Source organism: Phocoena sinus, chromosome 4 (assembly GCF_008692025.1).
Source record: "Phocoena sinus isolate mPhoSin1 chromosome 4, mPhoSin1.pri, whole genome shotgun sequence".
NCBI lineage: Eukaryota > Metazoa > Chordata > Mammalia > Artiodactyla > Phocoenidae > Phocoena > Phocoena sinus.
Genome location: NC_045766.1, coordinates 60975459 through 60997440, shown reverse-complemented (window position 1 = coordinate 60997440; position 21982 = coordinate 60975459). Strand labels below are relative to the sequence as shown.

The following is a 21982-nucleotide window of genomic DNA, read 5'->3' as shown; positions in this document are numbered from 1 at the left end:
TTACCTGGCTCGCTGTCAATCTGGGTCAGCACATCCTCGATCGAGTCCCCGTCGCTCCTCAGGCTTTCGGGGTCAGGTGGGGTGTAGCCATGGCAGCGACACCAGTGAGCAATGTGCTTGGTTTTAAGCGGGGTCAGGTGATGAAATCTTGGATTCTTTTCCAGTATTTCTTGTAAGACTTTTCGCATTGTCATCGCTCTTTGCCACTTAAAAAAATTGAAGGGGGAGGGGGAGAATTCAACTTAGCGTGTTCAAATAAATCACCCAACTCTAAACTACCATGCTAACTTGTTAGAATCATTTTTTCCTAAGGAAAATAAAATCTGATGGTGTTACTCCTCAGTTTTTAAAAAAAGTAAAAACTCTTACCTAATGCTTATAAAATAAAACTGAAATTCCTAGGTTTGGCCTACAAGGTGTTTCACCTGGTCTTAACCTGTGATCTCCCACTTCCCCAGCCTTCCCAGCCTTCCCCGCCTTCCCCAAACTCATCACACTGACTTTCTCAAAGCTTCCTAAGCATGCCTCTGTACCTGCTACTTCCCTCTTATAACCTTACTGTCTGGCATAGTTGCTACCACACTGAGTAATAAATACTTGATTTAATTTTAATATAATTCTTTAAAATTTTTTAGAAATTTTTACCAATGCAGGAAAAAGTAGATCTTTCAAAGGCTAGCTACATGTCTTTGGAGAATGAGATTTTTAACTAAGGAAAAAGTTCTACCATCAAATATTTAACAAGGGACTTCCCTGGTGGTCCACTGGGAAAGCAATCTGCCTTCCAACGCAGGGGACGCAAGTTCGATCCCTAGTAGGGGAGCTAAGATCCCACATGCCACGGGGCAACTAAGCCCTCACGCCGCAACTACTGAGCTCGAGCACCACAAACTACAGAGCCTGCACGCCACAACTAGAGAGAGAAAACCCGCATGCCACAACTAGAGAGAAGCCTGGCGCCACAACGAAGAGCCAGTGTGCGGCAATGAAGACCCGGCACGGCCAAAAATGAAGTTAAAAAAAAAAAATTTAACGAAACATGCTGCAAAATTTATCATTGCTCCATGTGACGAGGTTTATGGAAGCAGCCAGAATGCACATGTGTTTTGGTTATTTTCTCTAATAGGCTCTCAGTGGTGGCCTGCAGCAAACATGGGATTACCTCAGCAGCTCTCCTTTTCCCAATGTTCCAGCCATAATACTGCTCCACAGATTTTGCAGAAAAACAGCTGGCATCTTCACCTAGAATGCACATATCCAGCAAACTCTGAATAAAGTTATGATTTAAATAAAATCTTATTTGCTGGAAGCATGTCCAAAAGTTTCTTTAGACCTCTTTATTGGCTATGTTCCTTAACAGGCAAGTTCAGATGCAACATAACACACTCATTCGTGTGTTCTCAAAACAACAGCCCTCCCTGGGAAATCAGCTTCTCTGGTAGAGAAAGTATCATGGCAGTAGACTACCTATTAAAATAAGTGGAAATGGCACTCCACTGGGAACAGGAGACCTGAGATATAGCCTTGGCCTTGCCATTCACTAAGCTGCCCTGGGCAACCTATATCATCTCTCTGGGCTTCAGTTTTCTTAACTGTAAAATGAGACCACTGGGAAAGACGGTTCCATAACTGCCTTTCAGCTCTAATATTCTGTATTTGTATTTGAATTTTTAAAAAAATTTTTTTCCTGCTGGGCTAGAAAAATCACTGAGTTTACTTTGAGCTACCTCGAAATGACCCCTTTGAGGGGAAAAAAAAATAGTTTCTTTGCTATTACAGCTGGAAAAAATAAGCAAGGTAGTCTGTACTTGGCCTATTGTTTTCATATTCCCATGAATGTGAAATGATAATCTGCTTCATCCCTTCCCTCTAAATGTTCGCGGGTGATCTTGCCCGAGAGCCGAAGCCTAAGTATCCACAGGCTGTCGGTCATGCCCTTGGTGAGGGCTGTTGATTCTGTCAGAGCAAGTGGGGCTGAGAAGCAAACTGTTCAGTCTTGCTGACAATGGGCAGGGATAGAGGAGACATCACTGCAGGAGGTCTTGACAGTCGTTTATTTCTACAGAGTGAGTGTTAGATGAAAGATAAAAAAATTCCTTCTGCAGATCAAACCGTGAAAATAGTAAGACTAACTGACCAAGATATTGTTAATTCTAAAACCCTGCAAATGAGCTACAGCTGTAGCTAAAACCCTCTATGATAACTACCATGTCAGTATTAATTACAACACCAAGTGATTCAAGTTGACTTAATATCCCAAGTACTTCACAGCTTTAAAAAAAATGCATCCATATATTCAGTATTGTCTTACTTTTTGCAGTGATTAAAGGGATCTTCTTTACTACTGCTGTTAAGAGTTGCTGGATAGTCTCTAAATGGTCTATCCTGAGAAGGACAAAGAAAAGAAAATTAAGGTAGGGAATACACAGAGCAGTTTCTAACTGTGTGTGTGCGTGTGTGTGCATATAACACATGAATTTATGTATATATTTCTCCTTTCCAAGGGAATTAAAATTTAAACCAACTATATTGGTATGTCCTTCCTTCTATGCATAGCCTTCTTCATAAATGAAGAGCATTCAATGCTTAAAAAGTCAACACTAAGATGAAACCCCAAGAATGAGAAATTATGCAAACCTGACATTTCATTTTATCTATATTTTAAAATTAAAGAGCCACGTAATCTCTCTGCAGTGTGACTGTCACTAGAGTAGGGATTCTATCATACAATGCCTACCTTAGGGCTATTACAGTTCGTGCTGTCACCTGTCATGTGCAAGTAGCTAAGCTTCTACCATTCCCAGCAGTTTGAAATACTTCAAAATATGCAGTCAGAGGTGGGTTCCCAATTCGGAAATTAGAAAATCTCTGGGAGTATTTTTAGAAGAAGCACTGATGGGCTTCCCTGGTCGTGCAGTGGTTGAGAGTCCGCCTGCCGATGCAGGGGACACAGGTTCGTGCCCCGGTCTGGGAAGATCCCACATGCCGCGGAGCAGCTAGGCCCGTGAGCCACGGCCACTGAGCCTGTGCGTCCGGAGCCTGTGCTCCACGACGGGAGAGGCCACAACAGTGAGAGGCCCGCGTACCGCAAAAACAAAAAACAAAAACGAAGCACTGAGTCTGTATGGGCCATGAAAAGGCAGTTGTTTAAGATTAGGCAGGTGTGTGGATACTCCGACACAAGATGTATACACACCTGAGTAATTACATCATGAAAACTTTCATACCCAAAGATTCAGCAAAGAAACTTCGTGTTGGTAAGCTCAAATGGAGGGAGATCTGTAATAGCAGCGGAGGCTTTTGAGGCAACAAATCAAGTGCTGCTCAGAGGTCACATCAAGGGGTTAAATGAAGACTCCTGAGCTGTGCAGCAAATGGTAATACTGGTTCACCACACACGGACAGAAGGTTTCCACCCATCAAAGGGCTTAACTCATACACACAACTCTACACATAATGCAGCTGTCTCAGGGATGGTTTTTTAAAAGTACCATAAACACACCGAAAGCACAACTCCCTTAGAGAGGACTGAAATAATTACTTAATGACATAGTTTCCCAGCTCAGAACTTTCTTCTGTTTTCACTGCTGTGTGACCATCCTGAGAGGGGCAGCTGGGCACAGGTGTTTCTGGTTCAGTCTTCACTACAAGGGAAGAGCAACAATGAGAGAACTGTTAGGGTTCAATGATGGAAGGACACGTGCGGGCAGAAACAAAAGCTCTTCCATGGAAACTCAGTGAGGACACTGCCACAGCAGCTGCTGCAGAGACATGGCCAGGGCGCTGAGACGGCGCCTATCATCACAGGATCAGCAGACAAGGGGAGAACTGTTAGCCTGGGTCTCATGACAAGGTGGGGCAATAAAGTGGCTTTTTAGATATTTCTTAGAGGGCCAACCACAGTGCTATGTGAGATCTCTCTCTCTCTCTCTCTCACACACACACACTTGAACAATGCCACATTAAAATATAATGCTGGCCTGTTCTAAGTTCTAATATCCTTTTGCTTGTCATCTCTCCAGCTAAGTTTATCAACTTTTAGCATTATCTTAGTGTTCTAAGACACAGGGCAAAAAGCAAAAATCAGATATGTTGTGCTTGGAAAAATCCAAGCTAATCACACGCAGCTTTTAATATCACCACATCTACTGATGGAAGAGAGCAATGTCTCAGGAGCACTGTCTTCCTTTACTTTCAGTCTTCTTTGATCAAAATACTGTGAATACACACTCGCTGCTTCTGTATCAGCGTCCCCGCCTTCAGTCTCTTCCCGAACAACCCATTTTGTACATGAGCACCAGAAAAATTTCCTAAAGGACCATGTTAGTGTCATTTTCCTACTCAACATCCTTCAATAGTTTCATAAAAGCAAGCGTCTACAAATGAGATCTACTAGTGCATCTTTCCTTTTTTTTGATGCATAACTTGTATAAAATGCACAAATACTAAGGGTACAGTTTGATAAATTTTACCTAAGTATTCATCCATGTACCCATCACTCCAATCAAAATAGAGTATTTCCAGTCCTCAACCTGGCTCCCTTACGCTTTTGGCATTCTTTCCTGACAAAGATAACCACCTTTTGTCCACTTTAAATTTCATATAACTGGAATCATACTGTGCCACCCTTTTGTGTCAGCATCTTTTTAGCTATTAAAAATAACAATGTAACGGACCTTTGGGTGGACATACACATGCGTTTCCTAGCACTGTATCTGCTGATAGGTCAGATATATGTTTAACTTTATTAGAAACTGCCAAACTGATTTCCAAAGTAATTATATCCATTTGTAGTCCCATGAGCAGTGTATGTGAGTTCCAGTTGCTTCACATCTTTGCCAACACTTAGTAATGTCAGTTCTTTTCATTTTGGTGATAGAATAGTATCTCACTACGGTTTTAACTTGCATTCCCTTGATGCCTGATGAGGTTGAACAACTTTTCATTTCCTTATGAGATATTTCAATATCCTCTTCTGTGAAGTACCTGTTTACATTTCTTGCTCTTTAAAAAAAATCAGTGTCAGTCTTTTTCATATTGATTTTTAGGTCTGTGTATATTCTGAACAGAACTCCTTTGTCAAATATATCAATTGCAAATTATCTTCCAGGATGTGGCTTGACTTTCACTCTTAATTTTGTCCCTCTAATAAAATGAGGTTCCTAGTGTTAATAAAGTCTAATTTATCAGTCTTTTCTTTTATGGCTAGCCTTCTTGTGTGCTCTTTGCCCAAGGTCATGAAGATATTCTCATATTCTTTTAGAAGCTTTATTGTTTTACCTTCACATTTAGTCTATGATCCAATTCAAATTAATTTCTGTTTATTATGGTGTAAGGCAGGGGCCAAGTTTTGTTTCCCCAAATGGATATATCCAGTTAACTCAGCTCTATTTATTGAAAAGAACATCCTTTCCCTACTGAGTTTGCTGACTATATATGCGTGAGTCTATTTCTGGGCTCTTTTTTCTGTTCAATTATTCTTTTTGTTTCTTTTTAAAAAATTTTTATTTTTAAACAATTTTTAAAGGTTATCTTCCATTTGCAGTTATTACAAAATATTGGCTATATTCCCTGTGTTGTACAATACATCCTTTGAGCTTATCTTACAACCAATAGTTTGTACCTCCCACTACCCCACCGCTATATTCTGTCTGTTCTTGAACCAATACTACACTATCTCAATTACTGTAGCTTTACAGTATATATATATCTGGTGGCCCAAGTCCCCTGGCTTTTTGTTCTTCAAGACTGTCTTAGCTACTCTAGGCCCTGCGTTCCCATATACATTTTAGATTTAGCTTGTCAATTTCTGCACAAGCACAAAAACAACAACAATGTAGGGGTTCTGACTGGGACTGTATTGAATCTATGCCATTTGGGGGAAGGATTAATAACATATCAGGGCTTTCAGTAAATTAATATAATTAAATAATATATTTATAATTATTTATAATTTATTATATTTATAATGGTATATCCTTCCATTTATTTAGATCTTCTAAATTTCTCTCAGAAATGTTTAGTGGGCTGTTAGCAGTTAATTTCTATATAGAAATCAGAATGGCTTTTGTATGTATACAGACTTGTACTGAGTGACCTCGCTAATCTCACTGTTAGCAATACATCTTCCCCCAACCCCTAGTGATTCCAAGACTTCAAAAAACAAAAGGAAGGCCTCAGAAAAAGTTCAGATACTCCAGTTCTATAGGTGCAAGTATAGTCACTTTATTTACTTATTGTTTGGCCACACTGCATGGCTTGCAGGTTCCTAGTTTCCCAGCCAGGGATTAAACCCAGGCCATGGCAGTGAAAGCGCCTAGCCCTAACCACTGGACCTCCAGGGAATTCCCGCAAGTATACTCACTTTAATCTGGCACGCAAACAATTACAAAATTATATAATCAGCATATTCAGGTTGAGATAGCTATTCTACTGGAGAAATGAAAACATATGCTGAGACTTACATATAATAGCCCCAAACTGAAAATAACCCTAATCTCCACTAACAGGAGAAAGGATAAACAAATTATGGTATATCCATCCATCCCTACAATGTGGAATACTACTCACCAACAACATGGTTGAATCTCAAAAACATTGCAGTGAGTGAATGAAATCAGACACAAAAGAATGTATGTTCTTCCATTCTCATAAAGTTTAAAAATAGACACAACTAATCTATCATAATAGAAATCAGAACAGTGGTTGCCTATACGGGATGGGAATTGACTGGAAGGGGGCACAAGGTGATGGAAATTTCTATAGCTTGAATGCAATATTGGTTACTTGGGTTTATGCATTTGTCAAAACTCATCAAATGGTATGCTTAGTATCTTTGCACTTTACTACACAAAATTTTCCTCAATTAAAATCAAAACAGAGATGCTCTGGCCCCAGTCCAAAATTAATTGAATCAGAATCTGTATGAGGAAGGCCTATGATATATACCTACTGCTGAGAAGAAACGCTGGTCTAGATTAGTATCAATTCTTTCATCAGGACTAGCTAACTTTTCCTATAAGGAACTAATCAGTAAATATTTTAGGTTTTGTGGGTCATATGATCTCAGCTGGAACTACTCAACTCGAGGTTGCAGTGCACCTATGGACAATATGTAAATGAATGGGCATGGCCATGTGCTCATTAAAAAATGAGCAGCAGACTGCAGTCAGCCAACCCTTGCTTTGGATGGTCATGCTCTAAGTTCCAAATCCATCTCTTCACAAGACTATTATGAGACATCCTGGCATGCCTGGAAAGTATTTCAAATTCTGACTGTACTGCTTTCTAGTTTTCTAACTTGGGAAGTATGGACCTAGTATCTCCAAACTTCAGTTTCCTCATTTGCAAAATGGGCGTAATAGCTGTCCTAAAGTACTGTGATAATTAATGATATATATATAAAGCAGCTAGCATAGTGCCTAGTACACTTTAGGCTCTGACACATGGTAGCTATCATTATTGTAGATGTTACAAATGTCAAAATGTGTTAACCCACTGCACTATCTCCATCTACTCAACAGTCAGAAATGTCCCCACTGCCAGCTGCCAAGGTCTGGCCCTACCTACAGCTCCTTTACCGCAACTACATACCCCAGATGAGTCCCTTTAATTGGTCTACTCCCCCAAACAAACCCTCTGAGTCTTTGTCTCTACTGTTCCCTTAATCTGGCATGCCCCTTGACCCCTCCACAGCTAAAAATGCTTCACTCTAAAGTCCAGGTTATAATCCGTGTCCCATACAAAGTGCTACACAAAAGTGCTACCCACCTAAACACCCCCAGCTTCCCTGACCAGACATCCTAGATTGAAATACTTCAGCATTCATTTTCCAGATCACTTACCCTGCATGTATCAATCATTGCTTGCTGTCTACTGCAACTCTCTTCAACCTGATTATAAGTTCTTGGAGGGCAGAAATGATGCTATTTCCCTTAATGTCAAGTCTATATATAAACACTCTACATATTTTTGAAGTGACTGATTCATGGATGCTGAAATTCAAGGGGGTCATATTACAGTAATGTCTTGCACAAAACTTCTGGGTAAATATACTGTGGGAAACTACATACCTTTTGTAACAGTTGCTGGAGCAGAGCTGGGGACAACTGGAGTTGGGGCAGCTACAGGCAGAATGGCAGGCGATTTGTTGGCAGGAAATGACTGAACCACTAACAGGCAAAAAAGGAGGGGAGGATATAAGAAATATAGACATTATTTTAATGAAAACGATCTAACTCCCAGGTGGTAGCCCCTCTCTAGGCTACTAGCACAAAAACAATTTCAGTACAACAGATATGGTCCTTTTTTAATACAGTGATTGACAAGGTGGCTGTTTACTATTAGTACCAGGGTAAATGAGCTGGTATCTTCAACTGTGGAAATGGGAGCTTGTCACTAAACTCAGAAAATAAAAATCCAATTAACCTGCACTCATAAATGCTTAAAATGTAACCCCTCTGCTCAACTTAAGAAATGGGCAGTTATTTAGAAGTCAGTGGATCATTTGGGTTTTACTTTCAGTCCTAGAGGTGGTGCCAGGGAGTATGGTAACAGCTCAAGGGCAGGCTAAAAGAGGGAGGAACGGCCACCAAGTGACGGAATACAGACTTTCCCACCAGACAGACCCAGAGACCACCACACCCACAGGTGAAGAACTCACCTTTATTCACAGGCATCAGTATAGTCTGCACACCTCCAGATGTGTTTACACTGAGTGGTTTGAGCTGGCTGGGGATTGTCAGAACAGCCTGCTGGGGATTGGACTGACTGGAATGAATCTTTAACAATCCTAAAATAAGTTGGAAGATAAAGCCAAGCTGAAGATCACATGCTTCCTTGAAGTTCATGCCCTCTTCAGCATTCATATTTTCTCACAGGAGGACATTCTTAGGACATTTACCCTTTCAATAAAGAAAGAGCTGGAAGCACGAGGCAATGGGTGCAGCTGATTTCTCAATGAAGCAATGATGCAACAATAATGATTTACTTTTACCCTGCTATCATGAAGTAATACAAAAACTTTTGGAAAAGTGGGAATAATAGAAAAGAGAAAAGTCACCAAGAGTCCTACTGCAGAGACAACCAGTATCATCATTTTGAGATAGTTCTTTTCCATGTTTGTTTTATATGACAATTTGTTTTGTATATAGCTGTGATACGTACAAACTGGATGTAAAATTTTGTATTTTGATTTGGATAACTGTCATTTTCCTACTTAAAAACCTTCTCTGGCTCTGGATTGTCTAGAGAATGTTTCCAAAATTAGTCAAAGCATTCAGAGTCCTTTTTTTTTTTTTTGCGGTACGCGGGCCTCTCACTGTTGTGGCCTCTCCCATTGCGGAGCACAGGCTCCAGACGCGCAGGCTCAGCGGCCATGGCTCACGGGCCCAGCTGCTCCGCAGCATGTGGGATCTTCCCGGACCGGGGCACGAACCCGTGTCCCCTGCATCGGCAGGTGGACTCTCAACCACTGCGCCACCAGTGTCCATTTTAATCTGGTCCTAATTTATCTGCATCTTCTTTACAACAACCTTTACATATCTAATACTTTAGTCTGTCTACTCACCATATCTTATAATTTCCTATCTCTGTGCAGCCTTTATTTTTCAAACCAGATATTCTCCACTTATTTTAGAAAGGTTCATCCTCTCCCACTTTGCTTTAAAAGAATTTCCATACTCCCATTTCCATTATAAAACTATTCTAGACATTCAGAGGGCCAGTAAAAAAGTGACAAAAAGAGAGTACACAAGATACAACACAAACACATATTATAACAACTACTTAAAAACAGCGACAGACAGGACTTCCCTGGTGGCGCAGTGGTTAAGATTCCGAGCTCCCAATGCAGGGGGCCCGGGTTCGATCCCTGGTTGGGGAGCTAGATCCCACATGTATGCTGCAGCTAGGATTTTGCATTATGCAACCAAGGAGCCTACCTGCTGCAACTAAGACCTGACGCAGCCAAACAAATAAATTAATTAAATATTCTTTTAAAAAAACAGCGACAGAGGCTAAAGATACTTTAAGGCACTGGAATGCAGTTAGCTTGAGCTAAGAAAAGGAATAGTCTTGGGCTTCCCTGGCGGCGCAGTGGTTGAGAGTCTGCCTGCCGATGCAGGGGACATGGGGGCAGGGAAGATCCCACATGCCGCGGAGCGGCTAGGCCCGTGAGCCATGGCCGCTGAGCCTGAGCGTCCGGAGCCTGTGCTCCGCAACGGGAGAGGCCACAACAGTGAGAGGCCCACCACGTACTGCAAAAAAAAAAAAAAAAAAAAAGAGAGAGAACAGGAATAGTCTTAAATACTTTCAAGAACAAAGCCTTAAATAAACAAGAAAATCGTTCTTTGGAATAGATAAGTGTTAGATCAGTCAAGTAGTAATTACTTAACTGAGATGTGCCCTCCAAGAGTACAACAATGACCTGGTTTCTTCGTATTTTTAAAATTCTTATTTCTATCAAAACATTACATGCTCATCAGTTGAAAAGTTAAAAAGTGCTAAAAGGCATATAACTAAAAATAGCCATCCTTTGCTCCAACTCCCTGTCTTCATCTGGTTCCCCAGTAGCATACACTTTTAACCCTTTGGTGTTTTAATATTTATCTCAGCATTTTTTAAGAGAATGTGTATATTGTAGGCCTTGATTCATTTTGATGTTACACACTGACTTACTATTAAGGTAGATAAGCGCTGTAAGGCATTTATACCTGCTCTTCCCTCTCCTCCAATATTGGTCTCTATTGATCCAAAGAATAGCATGATGCTATGACTCGATCTCATTTTCTGGAGTTAATAATTTTTTTCATTTGCTTATTTAGTTCTCCTTCAACATCTTACTAAAGTCTTCCCATGTCCTTCAAAAACGCTATAAATCACCCTTTATACAGCTCTCCACATGGTCAAACCTCCTAAATAATTTACAGTTCCATTTTTAAAATAAGAGATATCCTTCCTGGGACTCTGATATGCTCTAATTTGGACTGTTGCTTTCTAGGCCTGCTGCAAAGCCTTCATTCAGGGAGCGCCCTTTCACAGTTACCCTGGGAATTATTCCCTTTGCCTTCCTCTCTATTTTTGTCCTCTTTCTTGGTCTACACCTCTTCACTCTGGTGAAACATGTATTTTAGTTATGTTTTGAGACAAGGTCATAGAAAATACATTTGAAACGTTGTCTGTCAGAAAATATTTCTACCCTCATACTCAGTAAAGATCTGGCCAACTACAGAATTCTAGACTACAAGAATTCCCCCCTAGACCTTTGAAAAGCAATATTTTAGCTTCCAGCACTGCTACTGAGAAGCCCAATGATAATGTAATTTCTAAACTTTTCTGTTTATTTTTCTGACAGCTTTTCAGATCTTCTCCTTGTCACTGGTGTTCAGATTTCATGAACAAACTGTGCCTTCATGTGAGCCATCTTTCACTCATTGTGCTGGACACTGTGCCTCTTGAACCTGGAAGTTCATGCCCTTCAATTTGGGGATAAACTGTTTCATTTCTTGGATCATTTCTTTCCCATTATTTTCTGTTTTCTTTCTGGAACTCCATTTAGTTTTGTGTTGCCAGGGCTCCCTAATACATCATCAAAGTTTCTTTCTTAGTGTCTACTTCTTGGTCTATACCCTGCTTCCACCTTGTGCCCCATAGTTTAGTCTAAATGCTGTAGCCAGTGACCTGTTAAAAGGAAAAGGCAGCTCGTGTTACTCCTTAGCTGAAGACCCCCCAATGGGTTCTCTTGAAGTAAAAATCAATGTTCTTACAGTGACCTACAAAGGCCCTATGTGATTCGGCCCCCACCACTCTGACTTTATCTCCTAGTTCTCTTTCCCCTGCTTACTCTGCTCTTGTCACAATGGCAATCTTGTTCAAAAGTTTGTAACGCACACAAAAAATTTAATTGAAAAATTAAAGGTTGTACCTCAATTAAAAAAAAAAGGATACATACACACACACACACAAAATGGTCAGTAGAAAACAGTTTGATTCTCTTATGAAAATAATATAAAGTTTCATCAGCACTATCTCAGGAAACTAGAACTTAAAGCAAGAGACTTCATTTAAAAATCAGAAGAAAGGAGGGCATTCAATTCTTAAACTAGTAATTCCTTCTATTTCTACAATCTCTACTCCAGTGCTAACCCAGTACCTCTAAACATTCAGTTAGCAGAGAACAAGCACTCCCCACATAAAAACTTGGTCGATTTTAACCGGGAGGTAGAAATCATGGGAAAAATAAACCAGCCTTAATCTTTTGGTCTCTACCCAAAAGGCAAACAAAACATAGGGGCTTGATTTAGACTCATGTATGGAATCTAGTGATAATAAGAAGAAGAACAACAAGAATATCCACAATCTTTTTTTTTTTAATACCCAAGAGTCGTTAAGATGATTTATTTATAGACCAAAAAGCTCACAAGCCTATGCTTTTATTTTAGCAAACTACATGCAGTAACAGTGAAGAATACCCACAATCTTTATGCAGAGATAGTAAGGTATGTGTGTGTATGTATTTATGTTTGTGTGTGTATATACATGTGTGTATGAATACATATCATATATATATTAGCAATACTCAGTTATTTTTCTGTATACCAGTGCCAGTTGGTAAACTATTATTAATCTGCAACAAGGCAATACAGATACTGAGTGTTCAAAAGTTTTGTAACAGTTTGACTTTGTTGTGATATTTTTATTGTATTTTACAGAAGTATCTGTCTGTACTAGATTAGAGTAAAACAAAGTTGACCTTTCAAGTTTGAGAAGTAATGCTGTAGATTATATCAGCCCCTGGCATCTGGGACAGTACAATGTAATCAAACACATTAATATTTGTGGCAAAAGATGAATATTCATATTAAGTAGTATAAACAGCCTGTCAATGGAGGTCAGATTTTGCCCTAAAATTCATTATGGGGAAAAACAACAATAAATAAACCTTTGGTTTTCACAGCTTTTTGGATTTCAGAATTGCAGATAAGGGAACGTGGACTAACAACAATGATGACACTAAAAATGATAACAGCAGCAATTATTTATATAATAGCAACTACATGTCAGACGGTATCCTAAGCATTTTTATATTAACTCATTTAATCGTCTCAACTTTATGAGGTAGGTATTAGGCAATCTGGCTCCAGGATTTGTGCTCTATGTTACCCAAAGAAGTAAAAGGCACACTCTTCCGGGGCCATGCAGGGTGGGCACAGAGAAACGATACATCTTACCAAAGCTCAAGCATGTCATTCTAACACTACCCAATATAATAACTACTGTTAAAAATCATATCTTGGGGCTTCCCTGGTGGCACAGTGGTTGAGAATCCGCCTGCCAATGCACGGGACACAGGTTCGAGCCCTGGTCCAGGAAGATCCCACATGCCACAGAGCAACTAAGCCCGTGCACCACAACTACTGAGCCTGCGTGCCACAACTACTGAAGCACTCGCATCTAGAGCTCGTGCTCCGCAACAAGAGAAGCCACCGCAATGAGAAGCCTGCGCACCACAACGAAGAGTAGCCCCCACTCGCCGCAACTAGAGAAAGCCCGTGCACAGCAACGAAGACCCAACACAGCCAAAAATAAATAAAATTAATTTATTAAAAAAAAATCATGTCTTGGAGTCAACAATGCTAATTTAATTTTATGTACTTTATGAAAGCAAAAAGAGATGTATGATGTTTTACCATGAGTTCCATGCAAAACTGCTGATAAATACCCAGAAGAGTTCCAGATGGCTAATGTTTTATTATATCAGTTAAGAATTGTTATTCAATCCATAAAAACATTTCAGACTTGAAAATTTATACCTAGATTTTAAATAAGAGTAATTCATCCAAAAGGCAGCTATATGGAAAATGCTACCGAATTAATGATTTTTAACAATTTATTATTAAAAACTGTTATTATGTAAGACCTTCCACAAATACTCTAGCCCAAAGAAGGGAGCAAGAAATAATATTATGGTACAACTGACCTGATACTGTGGCCTTTCCAGAGATGGGGTTTGGTGTGGACACCAGGGACGTAGCACTGATGACAGAGGAGGTAGCAGCCTTGCAGGGTCCCATGGTGGCTGGGCTCACACACACTTGCTGCTGCCCAGAAGTTTTCATTACAGAAGTCATAGTAGATGATGAACTGGGAGCTGTTCCTTCCGACTGCTAACCCACAGGACCAGAAATAATAGATATTAAGAAGAAAGTACTATAACTTAGAACAGTGACTGCCATGTAGCATACCCAATAAATATTAGCTATTAGCGGGCTTCCCTGGTGGCGCAGTGGTTGAGAGTCCACCTGCCGATGCAGGGGACACGGGTTCGTGCCCCGGTCTGGGAAGATCCTACATGCCGCGGAGCGGCTGGGTCCGTGAGCCGTGGCCACTGAGCCTGCGCATCCAGAGCCTGTGCTCCGCAACAGGAGAGGCCACAACAGTGAGAGCCCCGCGTACCGCAAAAAAAAAAAAAAAAAATTAGCTATTAGCTATTAGCTACCCATTCAATGTCATGCCATTCAAAAAGACTGCTTCTCTAGTTTGGTGGTTCCTACAGTTTCAGATTTCACGGACCAGGAAATTTTTTAAATTTTAAAGCAAGGAGGTATCATAGTATTACCACATTAAAAAAATTCACCACTTATTATATCACTTTATAAAAGGATATTTCAACACCCCCCCCCATAAGAGGACATAATCTCAGAGTGTAAAAGTGGAACAATATGAACTTTATTAAAAACTCACTATAGGGCTTCCCTGGTGGTGCAGTGGTTAAGAATCCGCCTACCAATACAGGGTACATGGGTTCAAGCCCTGGTCCGGGAAGATCCCACATGCCGCGGAGCAACTAAGCCCGTGCGCCACAACTACTGAGCCTGTGCTCTAGAGCCCATGGAGCCACAACTACTGGCCCGCATGCTGCAATTACTGAAGCCCAGTTGCCTAGAGCCCGTGCTCTGCAACAAGAGAAGCCACTGCAATGAGAAGCCCGTGCACCGCAACGAAGAGTAGCCCCCGCTCGCCGCAACTAGAGAAAGCCCGAGAGCAGCAACGAAGACACAACGCAGCCAAAAATAAATAAATAAAATAAATAAATTAAAATAAAATGGTGAATTTTATGGTATGTGAATTATATTTGAATTTTTAAAAAAGTAATATGGCCCAATAGTGTGCCTGATGACTATCTTACATTTTTACTGCTTCTATGCTTCATTATGGTTTTCCACTATCATGCTACTTCTCACCTGTTGCGCAGGACCATTTGCTGAGAGGGCTACAGCTGGGGAACTGGCAGTTGTAATAACTCCTCCTGCTACCCTCAGCATTGTGGTTCCAGGCTTTGAGAGTTGTGAGGTGGCTGGCACAGACTTCAATGTGCTATCAGATATTTTCATTAGAGATGCCTGTGCCCCCGGGGCCGCCTGCAGAAATAAAATGGATTGGAGTAATAAGTTACCCTGGTTAATAGGCACAATTTAATCCTTACCTACATACACCCCCCAAATACTGCATCCCCAAGAAAGTCTTGCTAATTAGAACTATATGAAGGGGACTTCCCCAGTGGAACAGTGGTTAAGAATCTGCCTGCTAATGCAGGGGACACGGGTTTGAGCCCTGGTCCGGGAAGATCCCACATGCCGCAGAGCAACTAAGCCCGTGCACCACAACTACCAAGCCTACATGCCACAACTACTGAAACCCGCACACCTAGAGCCTGTGCTCTGCAATGAGAAGCCACTGCAATGAGAAGCCCGTGCACCGCAAAAAAGAGTAGCCCCCGCCTGCTGCAACTAGAGAAAGCCCGCGCACAGCAACAAAGACCCAACACAGCCAAAAATAAAGAAAAATAACTAAAATAAAGAATAATCAATACACACATGAGTAAATCTCAGAAACATTCTGTTCAACAATAGAAGCTAACATAAAAGACTATATACTATATAATTTTGTTGATATGAAGTTCAAGAACAGGCAAAAGCTAATCTATGGGGCTTCCCTGGTGGCGCAGTGGTTGAGAATCCGCCTGCCAATGCAGGGGACACGGGTTCGATCCCTGGTCTAGAAAGATCCCACATACTGCGGAGCAACTAAGCCTGTGCGCCGCAACTACTGAAGCCCGCGCACCTAGAGCCCGTGCTCCACAACAAGAGAAGCCACCGCAATAAGAGGCCTGCGCACCACAACGAAGAGTAGCCCCTGCTCACCACAACTAGAGAAAGCCCGTGTGCAGCCACGAAGACCCAACTCAGCCAACAATAAATAAATAAAATAAATAATTTTTTAAAACATCTAATCTATGGTGACAGAAAAATGGTGATAGAAAAAAACTGGAAAGAGAAATGAGGGTATGCTTTAGAGTAATGGAAATGCTCTATATCATGACTGGGATAGTGCTTGCAAGAGCATACCCATTTGTCCAAATTCCCTGAGCAGTATATTTGTGATCTGTGCATTATTCTATGTAAATTATACCTTAATAAAAGGCAACAGCAAACACCTTAGCTGTGGCAGAACAGAAAGAAAGTCACTGCACTGGCTGCAACATGAGCGGATTAGAAGAAATTAGCTAAGATTTTAAAGAACTGCCTAAAGAATTCTGGGGCCTCATACCTGTTTAAAACAGCAAAGAGCATCTGACCAAAGGGAATTTAGTACTCAAGGAAACCAAATGCTGGCAATTTGAAAAGATCAACAAAATTGATAAACCTTCTAGCTAGACTGATCAAGAAAAAAAGAGAAGATACATAATTATCAAAGTCAAGAATGAAAAAGGGGACATTACCAAAGATTCTACAGACATTAAAGGATAAGGGAAAATTATGAACAAGTTTGTTCCAAGAAATTCGACTACTTAGATATAATAAAAAAAAATTCCTTTAAAGATATAAACTACCAAACCTCCTTAAGACAAAATAATGTGAATAGTCAGTCTTATCAATATATCTATTAAATAAATTGAAATTGTAGTTAAAAACCTTCCCAATTAGGAAAACTGCAAGCCATTACAGCTTCACTGGTGTATTCTGAACGGTTAAGGAAGAAAAAATACCAAGTTGACACAAACTCTTCCCCAAAAAGTGAAGAGGAGGGAGAAGTTTCCAACTCATTTTATGAGGCCAGCATTACTCTGATACCAAAACCAGACAGAGGGCTTCCCTGGTGGTGCAGTGGTTGAGAGTCCGCCTGCCAATGCAGGGGAAACGGGTTTGTGTCCAGGTCTGGGAAGATCCCACATGCCGCGGAGCGGCTGGGCCCGTGAGCCATGGCCGCTGAGCCTGCGCTCCGCAATGGGAGAGGCCACAACAGTGAGAAGCCCGCGTACCACAAAAAAAAAAAAAAACGAAAAACAACCAGACAGAAATTACAATGAAAACTACTGACCAATATCCCTTGCAAAAATTCAAATTCAATTCAACAATACATTAAAAAGAGGATAACATATCACAACGAAGTAGGGTTTATTCTAGGAACGCAGGGTTGGTTTAACATTTGAACAATCAATGTAATTTACCTTATTAACAAACTAAAAAAGAAAAACCATAGGATCCTCTCAATAGACACAGTAAAAGCATTTGACAAAAATCCAATATCATTTCATGCTTTGAGAACTGCTGATCTACATTCAGTCATAAAAAGTGCATTATTTGTTGATATCCAGTCTATATCCTTCTACACTTTGTTTCATTTGGTAAGTTTTTGAGATTTAGCTATAGATGATTATGATATCCCTTGCCCAGTTAAAATTCCCTGTCATTATTCTTCCACCTATGCTAAAGATGCTGTAGAAACACACCAAACTCCCTATAGCATTTACTTACGATATAGATATCATGGCTGAAATCACCTATAACACTATTCAGAATCTCCTATATGAAGTCCCTCCAGAGAAATTTTAGAATGAAGTGTCTAGAAAATCTTTGTTTCTTCTAAGAAAATATTGTGTGGTTATTTTTTTTCCTCTCACAAATAGTGTGAATTTTATAACTTATCATTGTTCTCATTTTGCTTTGGCAAATTTTATTAAATATACAGGACATTACTATTTGCATATCTAAACAACTCTCTGGTCTTATCTTCTCATTCTACTTATATTTTCCCAAATCTTATGATTTTATTCTTATTTTTCTATACTATTTTATTGCTTATTTTCTTAGGTAACAATAATTTCTTTGTGGAAAGAGACAAGCTGTAAATATTTGTGTGTGTGTGTGTGTGTGTGTGTATTTACCTGGGTAAACAAAGTGGTTTTTTGTCCAGAGATGACTTTTAACGTTTGCTGTCCTTGTGCAGAGGATGTGCTGACTCCCAGTGTTCCTTGCACCACTGACCCCGTAGTCAGCTGTTTTCCAGATGTCTGGGGTGATGGCTGGCCAACTAAAAACGTGCCCTAAATTACAAACAAATAAAGACCTGATCAGTAATTTGTTAAGTTCAAATGACTTGCTCTGATTCTTTAAATCACAAGGTCCCATATTATAAGCGACAATGCTACCCTTCAATTCTACAACTCATCAAAATGATTAAAAAGAATAGCTCTGCTCTCAGTGTCACTACCAACAGTTATCCCCACTTCTCAAACTTTGCACTGGAGTCACAGAGCAGGCTGTTGGAAGCTCAAGTTTTACAATCTAGTCCCCTCATAGCTGGATTTAATCCTTCAGACTGATAACTATCTACTCTCACTAAGAACATCTAGAACCAAAATTCCATTCCCTTCCTTAGAGAGGAGCCAAGACCAGCGACAAGGGGAAAGAAAGGAGGCAGAAGCCTGTTCCTAATCTTGAATCCAATGGAACTCCAAACCATAACTTGATACTATCTCTCTGGTTACGTCTAGGAGAAAATTTTCAACTGCACATTAATACTATTCCAAATCCACGAGAGGCAACAGCATAGCAAAAATCTTTCAGAAAGATCTGGGTTTAAATCCAAACCCGACCACTAGGCTTAGCGGAGAGATCTTGGATAAGTTACATAGGTCCTTCTGACTCTCCACTCGCTTTTCTCTCAAAACAAAGCAAACCCAAAATAATACAGATTTATAACATGACTAAAATGTTAGTATTGACACCTGATCCCAGAGCCGTAAAGGTAAATCCACTATAATTAAAGGCAGTCATTAAATAACTGATTTAAAAGATACCAGTCACAAATGAGCAGACCTGAGGGGTTTGCTTGAGGATGTAAGATGTGTACGTCAGGTGCTGGGATATCCCTCCAGGGCCGGCAGGGCTCTGGGCTCCTCCGGTTCCTCCTCCACTGCCACTGCCACCACCACCGCTACTGGCAGCTGAGCCAGACTGGAGGTCTGAAAACACAACCAATGACAAAGTATTAAGAGAAGGCTTAAGAGAAAAAACAGAGGAGCCCAGAGAGATGTTTCCCTTAGGGCTCCACTCCCTCCCTTTCCTTCTTTCCTCCTTTTTTTGTAATATACAGGTTCGTGACAAGAGTGAGAACTTTCTAACGCTGAAGACTGAAATATATTTACGTTTGACTGAATGATGGTCGACTAGTTCAGTTCTGAGTACTGTACTACAATGAAGAACTTATCTTTGCAAGTGTTTTAGCTTAGTTGTGAGAGATCGAGAGTCAGATTCATTTTCTAACCAAGTGTTTTTAACCAACACTTAAATGTGCTCAGAGAAGTGCTCCCCAACTTTCTGGCATCTGATTCAATTTCAGTGAAACTGCTGGAATTTAGTGTAATTTTGCAATACTCTCTCTTTTCCATCTCCCCCCCTGCTCTGGAAAAAACCAAGACTTTCTTCATATTTATAACGACTCCAGGTCTTTTTTGCTTTTCAAATTCCACTTTAAAGCCTTTGTACCCCTTTTACTTCCCTTTTGGTGACATTATATATGTAAACTACACTCTAAGTAGCTCTCTGGATAAATTTTGGAAGACTTACATTGTCTTTCTCTTACATATCTAAATTTTTGATATACCACTACTTAGGTATGAGGAAAAAAAACACCAGGGTAAGAGTGGAAATCACCCATTACAGTCAGTAAACAAAATGGCTAATTAGCTTTTGAAACTGAGTCCCCCTAAAACCAAATTCCCCTGCTGAGTTTATGATTAATCTCTCTATCCAAAACTTTATTCCCTTTCTTGTCCCCTCTGACCTCAATTCTGTGCTAACTGAACATTAATCAACCAGAGTCAGATGACTAAACCTGCCGTTGTTAACAACATCATTAATGTACTAAAAGTGCTGTTGTAGATAACACCGCTAAGGTAAAAACTCAGATTGTTTCCCTAGGGCAAGATGAGCTAATAGACCCCCAAGCCATGGACCACCTGGCCAGAGAAATGTGAACCAGAGACATCCTGACACCCAGAACTATGATTAAGAAAATCACAAGATGATGATTAACACCGGCTTCTTTGTTCCTCCCCTTTAAAGACCCTGAACTCAAAGACCAAGTTGGAGTGGATCTGAGACTTGTTTCCCACTCCCTTGCTTGGTGCCCTGCAATTAACACTAACTTTGCTGCAAACTCCCACCGTCAGAAATGGTTTTCCGTACCACAGGCACACGAGCTCTTGCTCGATTACAATTACAACACTGCACTTTGGCAAGTGACTAATTTCAAATGAACCTAACTGCTGTACCAACTATACTTCTGACTCAGATGGAAATAATTCCTCTTACTCCTTCCTTTTCAACACTACCCAAATTGTTTTTCTCTATATGTCAAAGCAAAAGTTTATATAAGCCTAGATAAACCACCTGATTTCCTCGGGGCTTTACATCTTACACACTAAGGCTGAGCCTGTATTTCTCTTGCCATCTCCAAACCTAGCAAACTTAAGACGCACATCTAAATAATGGCAAGCAGAGACACTTGATTCCAATCCTACTCCCATCCCCTTCAAAATAAAAACAGGCTTCCAGCAATCTTCTCAGGTGTCACCAGTTTTCAGATACCACTGACAGGAAGAAGTCTTCTTTATTTCCAGCTCACATATACAGCTTTCTCCCAACACAGGCTCAGTAGCCATACCTCTTCACTGTAATTTGTTCCCAAACCCAGACTCTGAGCAGATAAATCCAAGACAACAGTGTCACCTCCTAAGACTATGATTATTTAAACCCACTTCTAGTTAAAAATGTGTGCATGTTTTAAGTCCATTTGAGCAAACAGAGCTATGAAAACGCTTCCTGAAACAGGTAAGAACTGCCCCTCAGGTGGATGAGATGAACGTACCCAGAGACCCAAGAACCAAATGATTTAATGATGGACTAACTAGAATTGTTGGTAGCCCGCAGGATGGCTCCTTGAGGGATCAGCAGCAGCTTTCCTTTTCCTGAAGGGTTCTTGCTATTCGTTGTAAGGTAGAGTTTAGTGCCAGGAGGCAAATTTGCCAAGTTGGCCAAATTAGTGGCTGGCAGCTGCAATGTCGCCATTACTAAAATGGTGAAGGGAATAGAGGGAAAAAAAGAAAGAGGAAAAACATTACGATAAATTGGAACTGAGGGCAATGCTATCTCTAAAATTAAAACATACACAGAGTAATAAAATACTTATTCAAAAACACTAACAAACAATAAACTCTACAGTTTGCTTCCTAAATGCACAGTGCTTTAAAGGGTGACATTTTTCATTATCTTGCTAATTAAAATATTTACATACTAGAAGAGCCTGCTACAAACTATAAAGAAATTTATATCTGTATATAGAGTGACCATACGTCCTGGTTTGCCCAAAGCCGTTACAATTTATACCTACGTCCCACTATAATTAATAGTGACTCTTAACTCTCAAAAGTACTGTTGTTTAGACAGTCAATAAAATAATCACCCTCTCTATGGATGAATACACATTTGCTTCTCATTTGTTTAAAGCCCCTTTATAGTCAATTTCTAGTAACGATGAATCTACTGATTTGAAACAAGACTTCTAGTCTCCCTCACTTTCTAAGAACTAAAAAATGCTACAGTCAACAATTGGCACATACACTATGAAACTATAATTC

The 21982-nt window shown here is 40.3% G+C and overlaps 1 protein-coding gene across 9 annotated transcripts in view; it reads right to left on the bottom strand.

Moving 5' to 3' along the window:
• YEATS2 (YEATS domain containing 2) overlaps positions 1-21982 on the bottom strand; it is a 108921-nt gene that overhangs the window by 6767 nt on the left and 80172 nt on the right. For 6 of the 9 annotated variants that reach the window (XM_032631149.1, XM_032631151.1, XM_032631153.1 and 3 more), the window contains 11 exons: positions 21254-21415; positions 19161-19306; positions 18227-18385; positions 15243-15419; positions 13979-14165; positions 8663-8791; positions 8073-8171; positions 3542-3644; positions 2312-2385; positions 1163-1242; positions 5-206 (listed from right to left, as the gene is read on the bottom strand). In XM_032631149.1, the coding sequence (XP_032487040.1) occupies positions 5-206; positions 1163-1242; positions 2312-2385; positions 3542-3644; positions 8073-8171; positions 8663-8791; positions 13979-14165; positions 15243-15419; positions 18227-18385; positions 19161-19306; positions 21254-21415 (1518 nt within the window). The remainder of the gene's footprint in view (positions 1-4; positions 207-1162; positions 1243-2311; positions 2386-3541; positions 3645-8072; positions 8172-8662; positions 8792-13978; positions 14166-15242; positions 15420-18226; positions 18386-19160; positions 19307-21253; positions 21416-21982) is intronic. The other 3 variants (XM_032631155.1, XM_032631156.1, XR_004349746.1) reach the window with 2 other exon arrangements.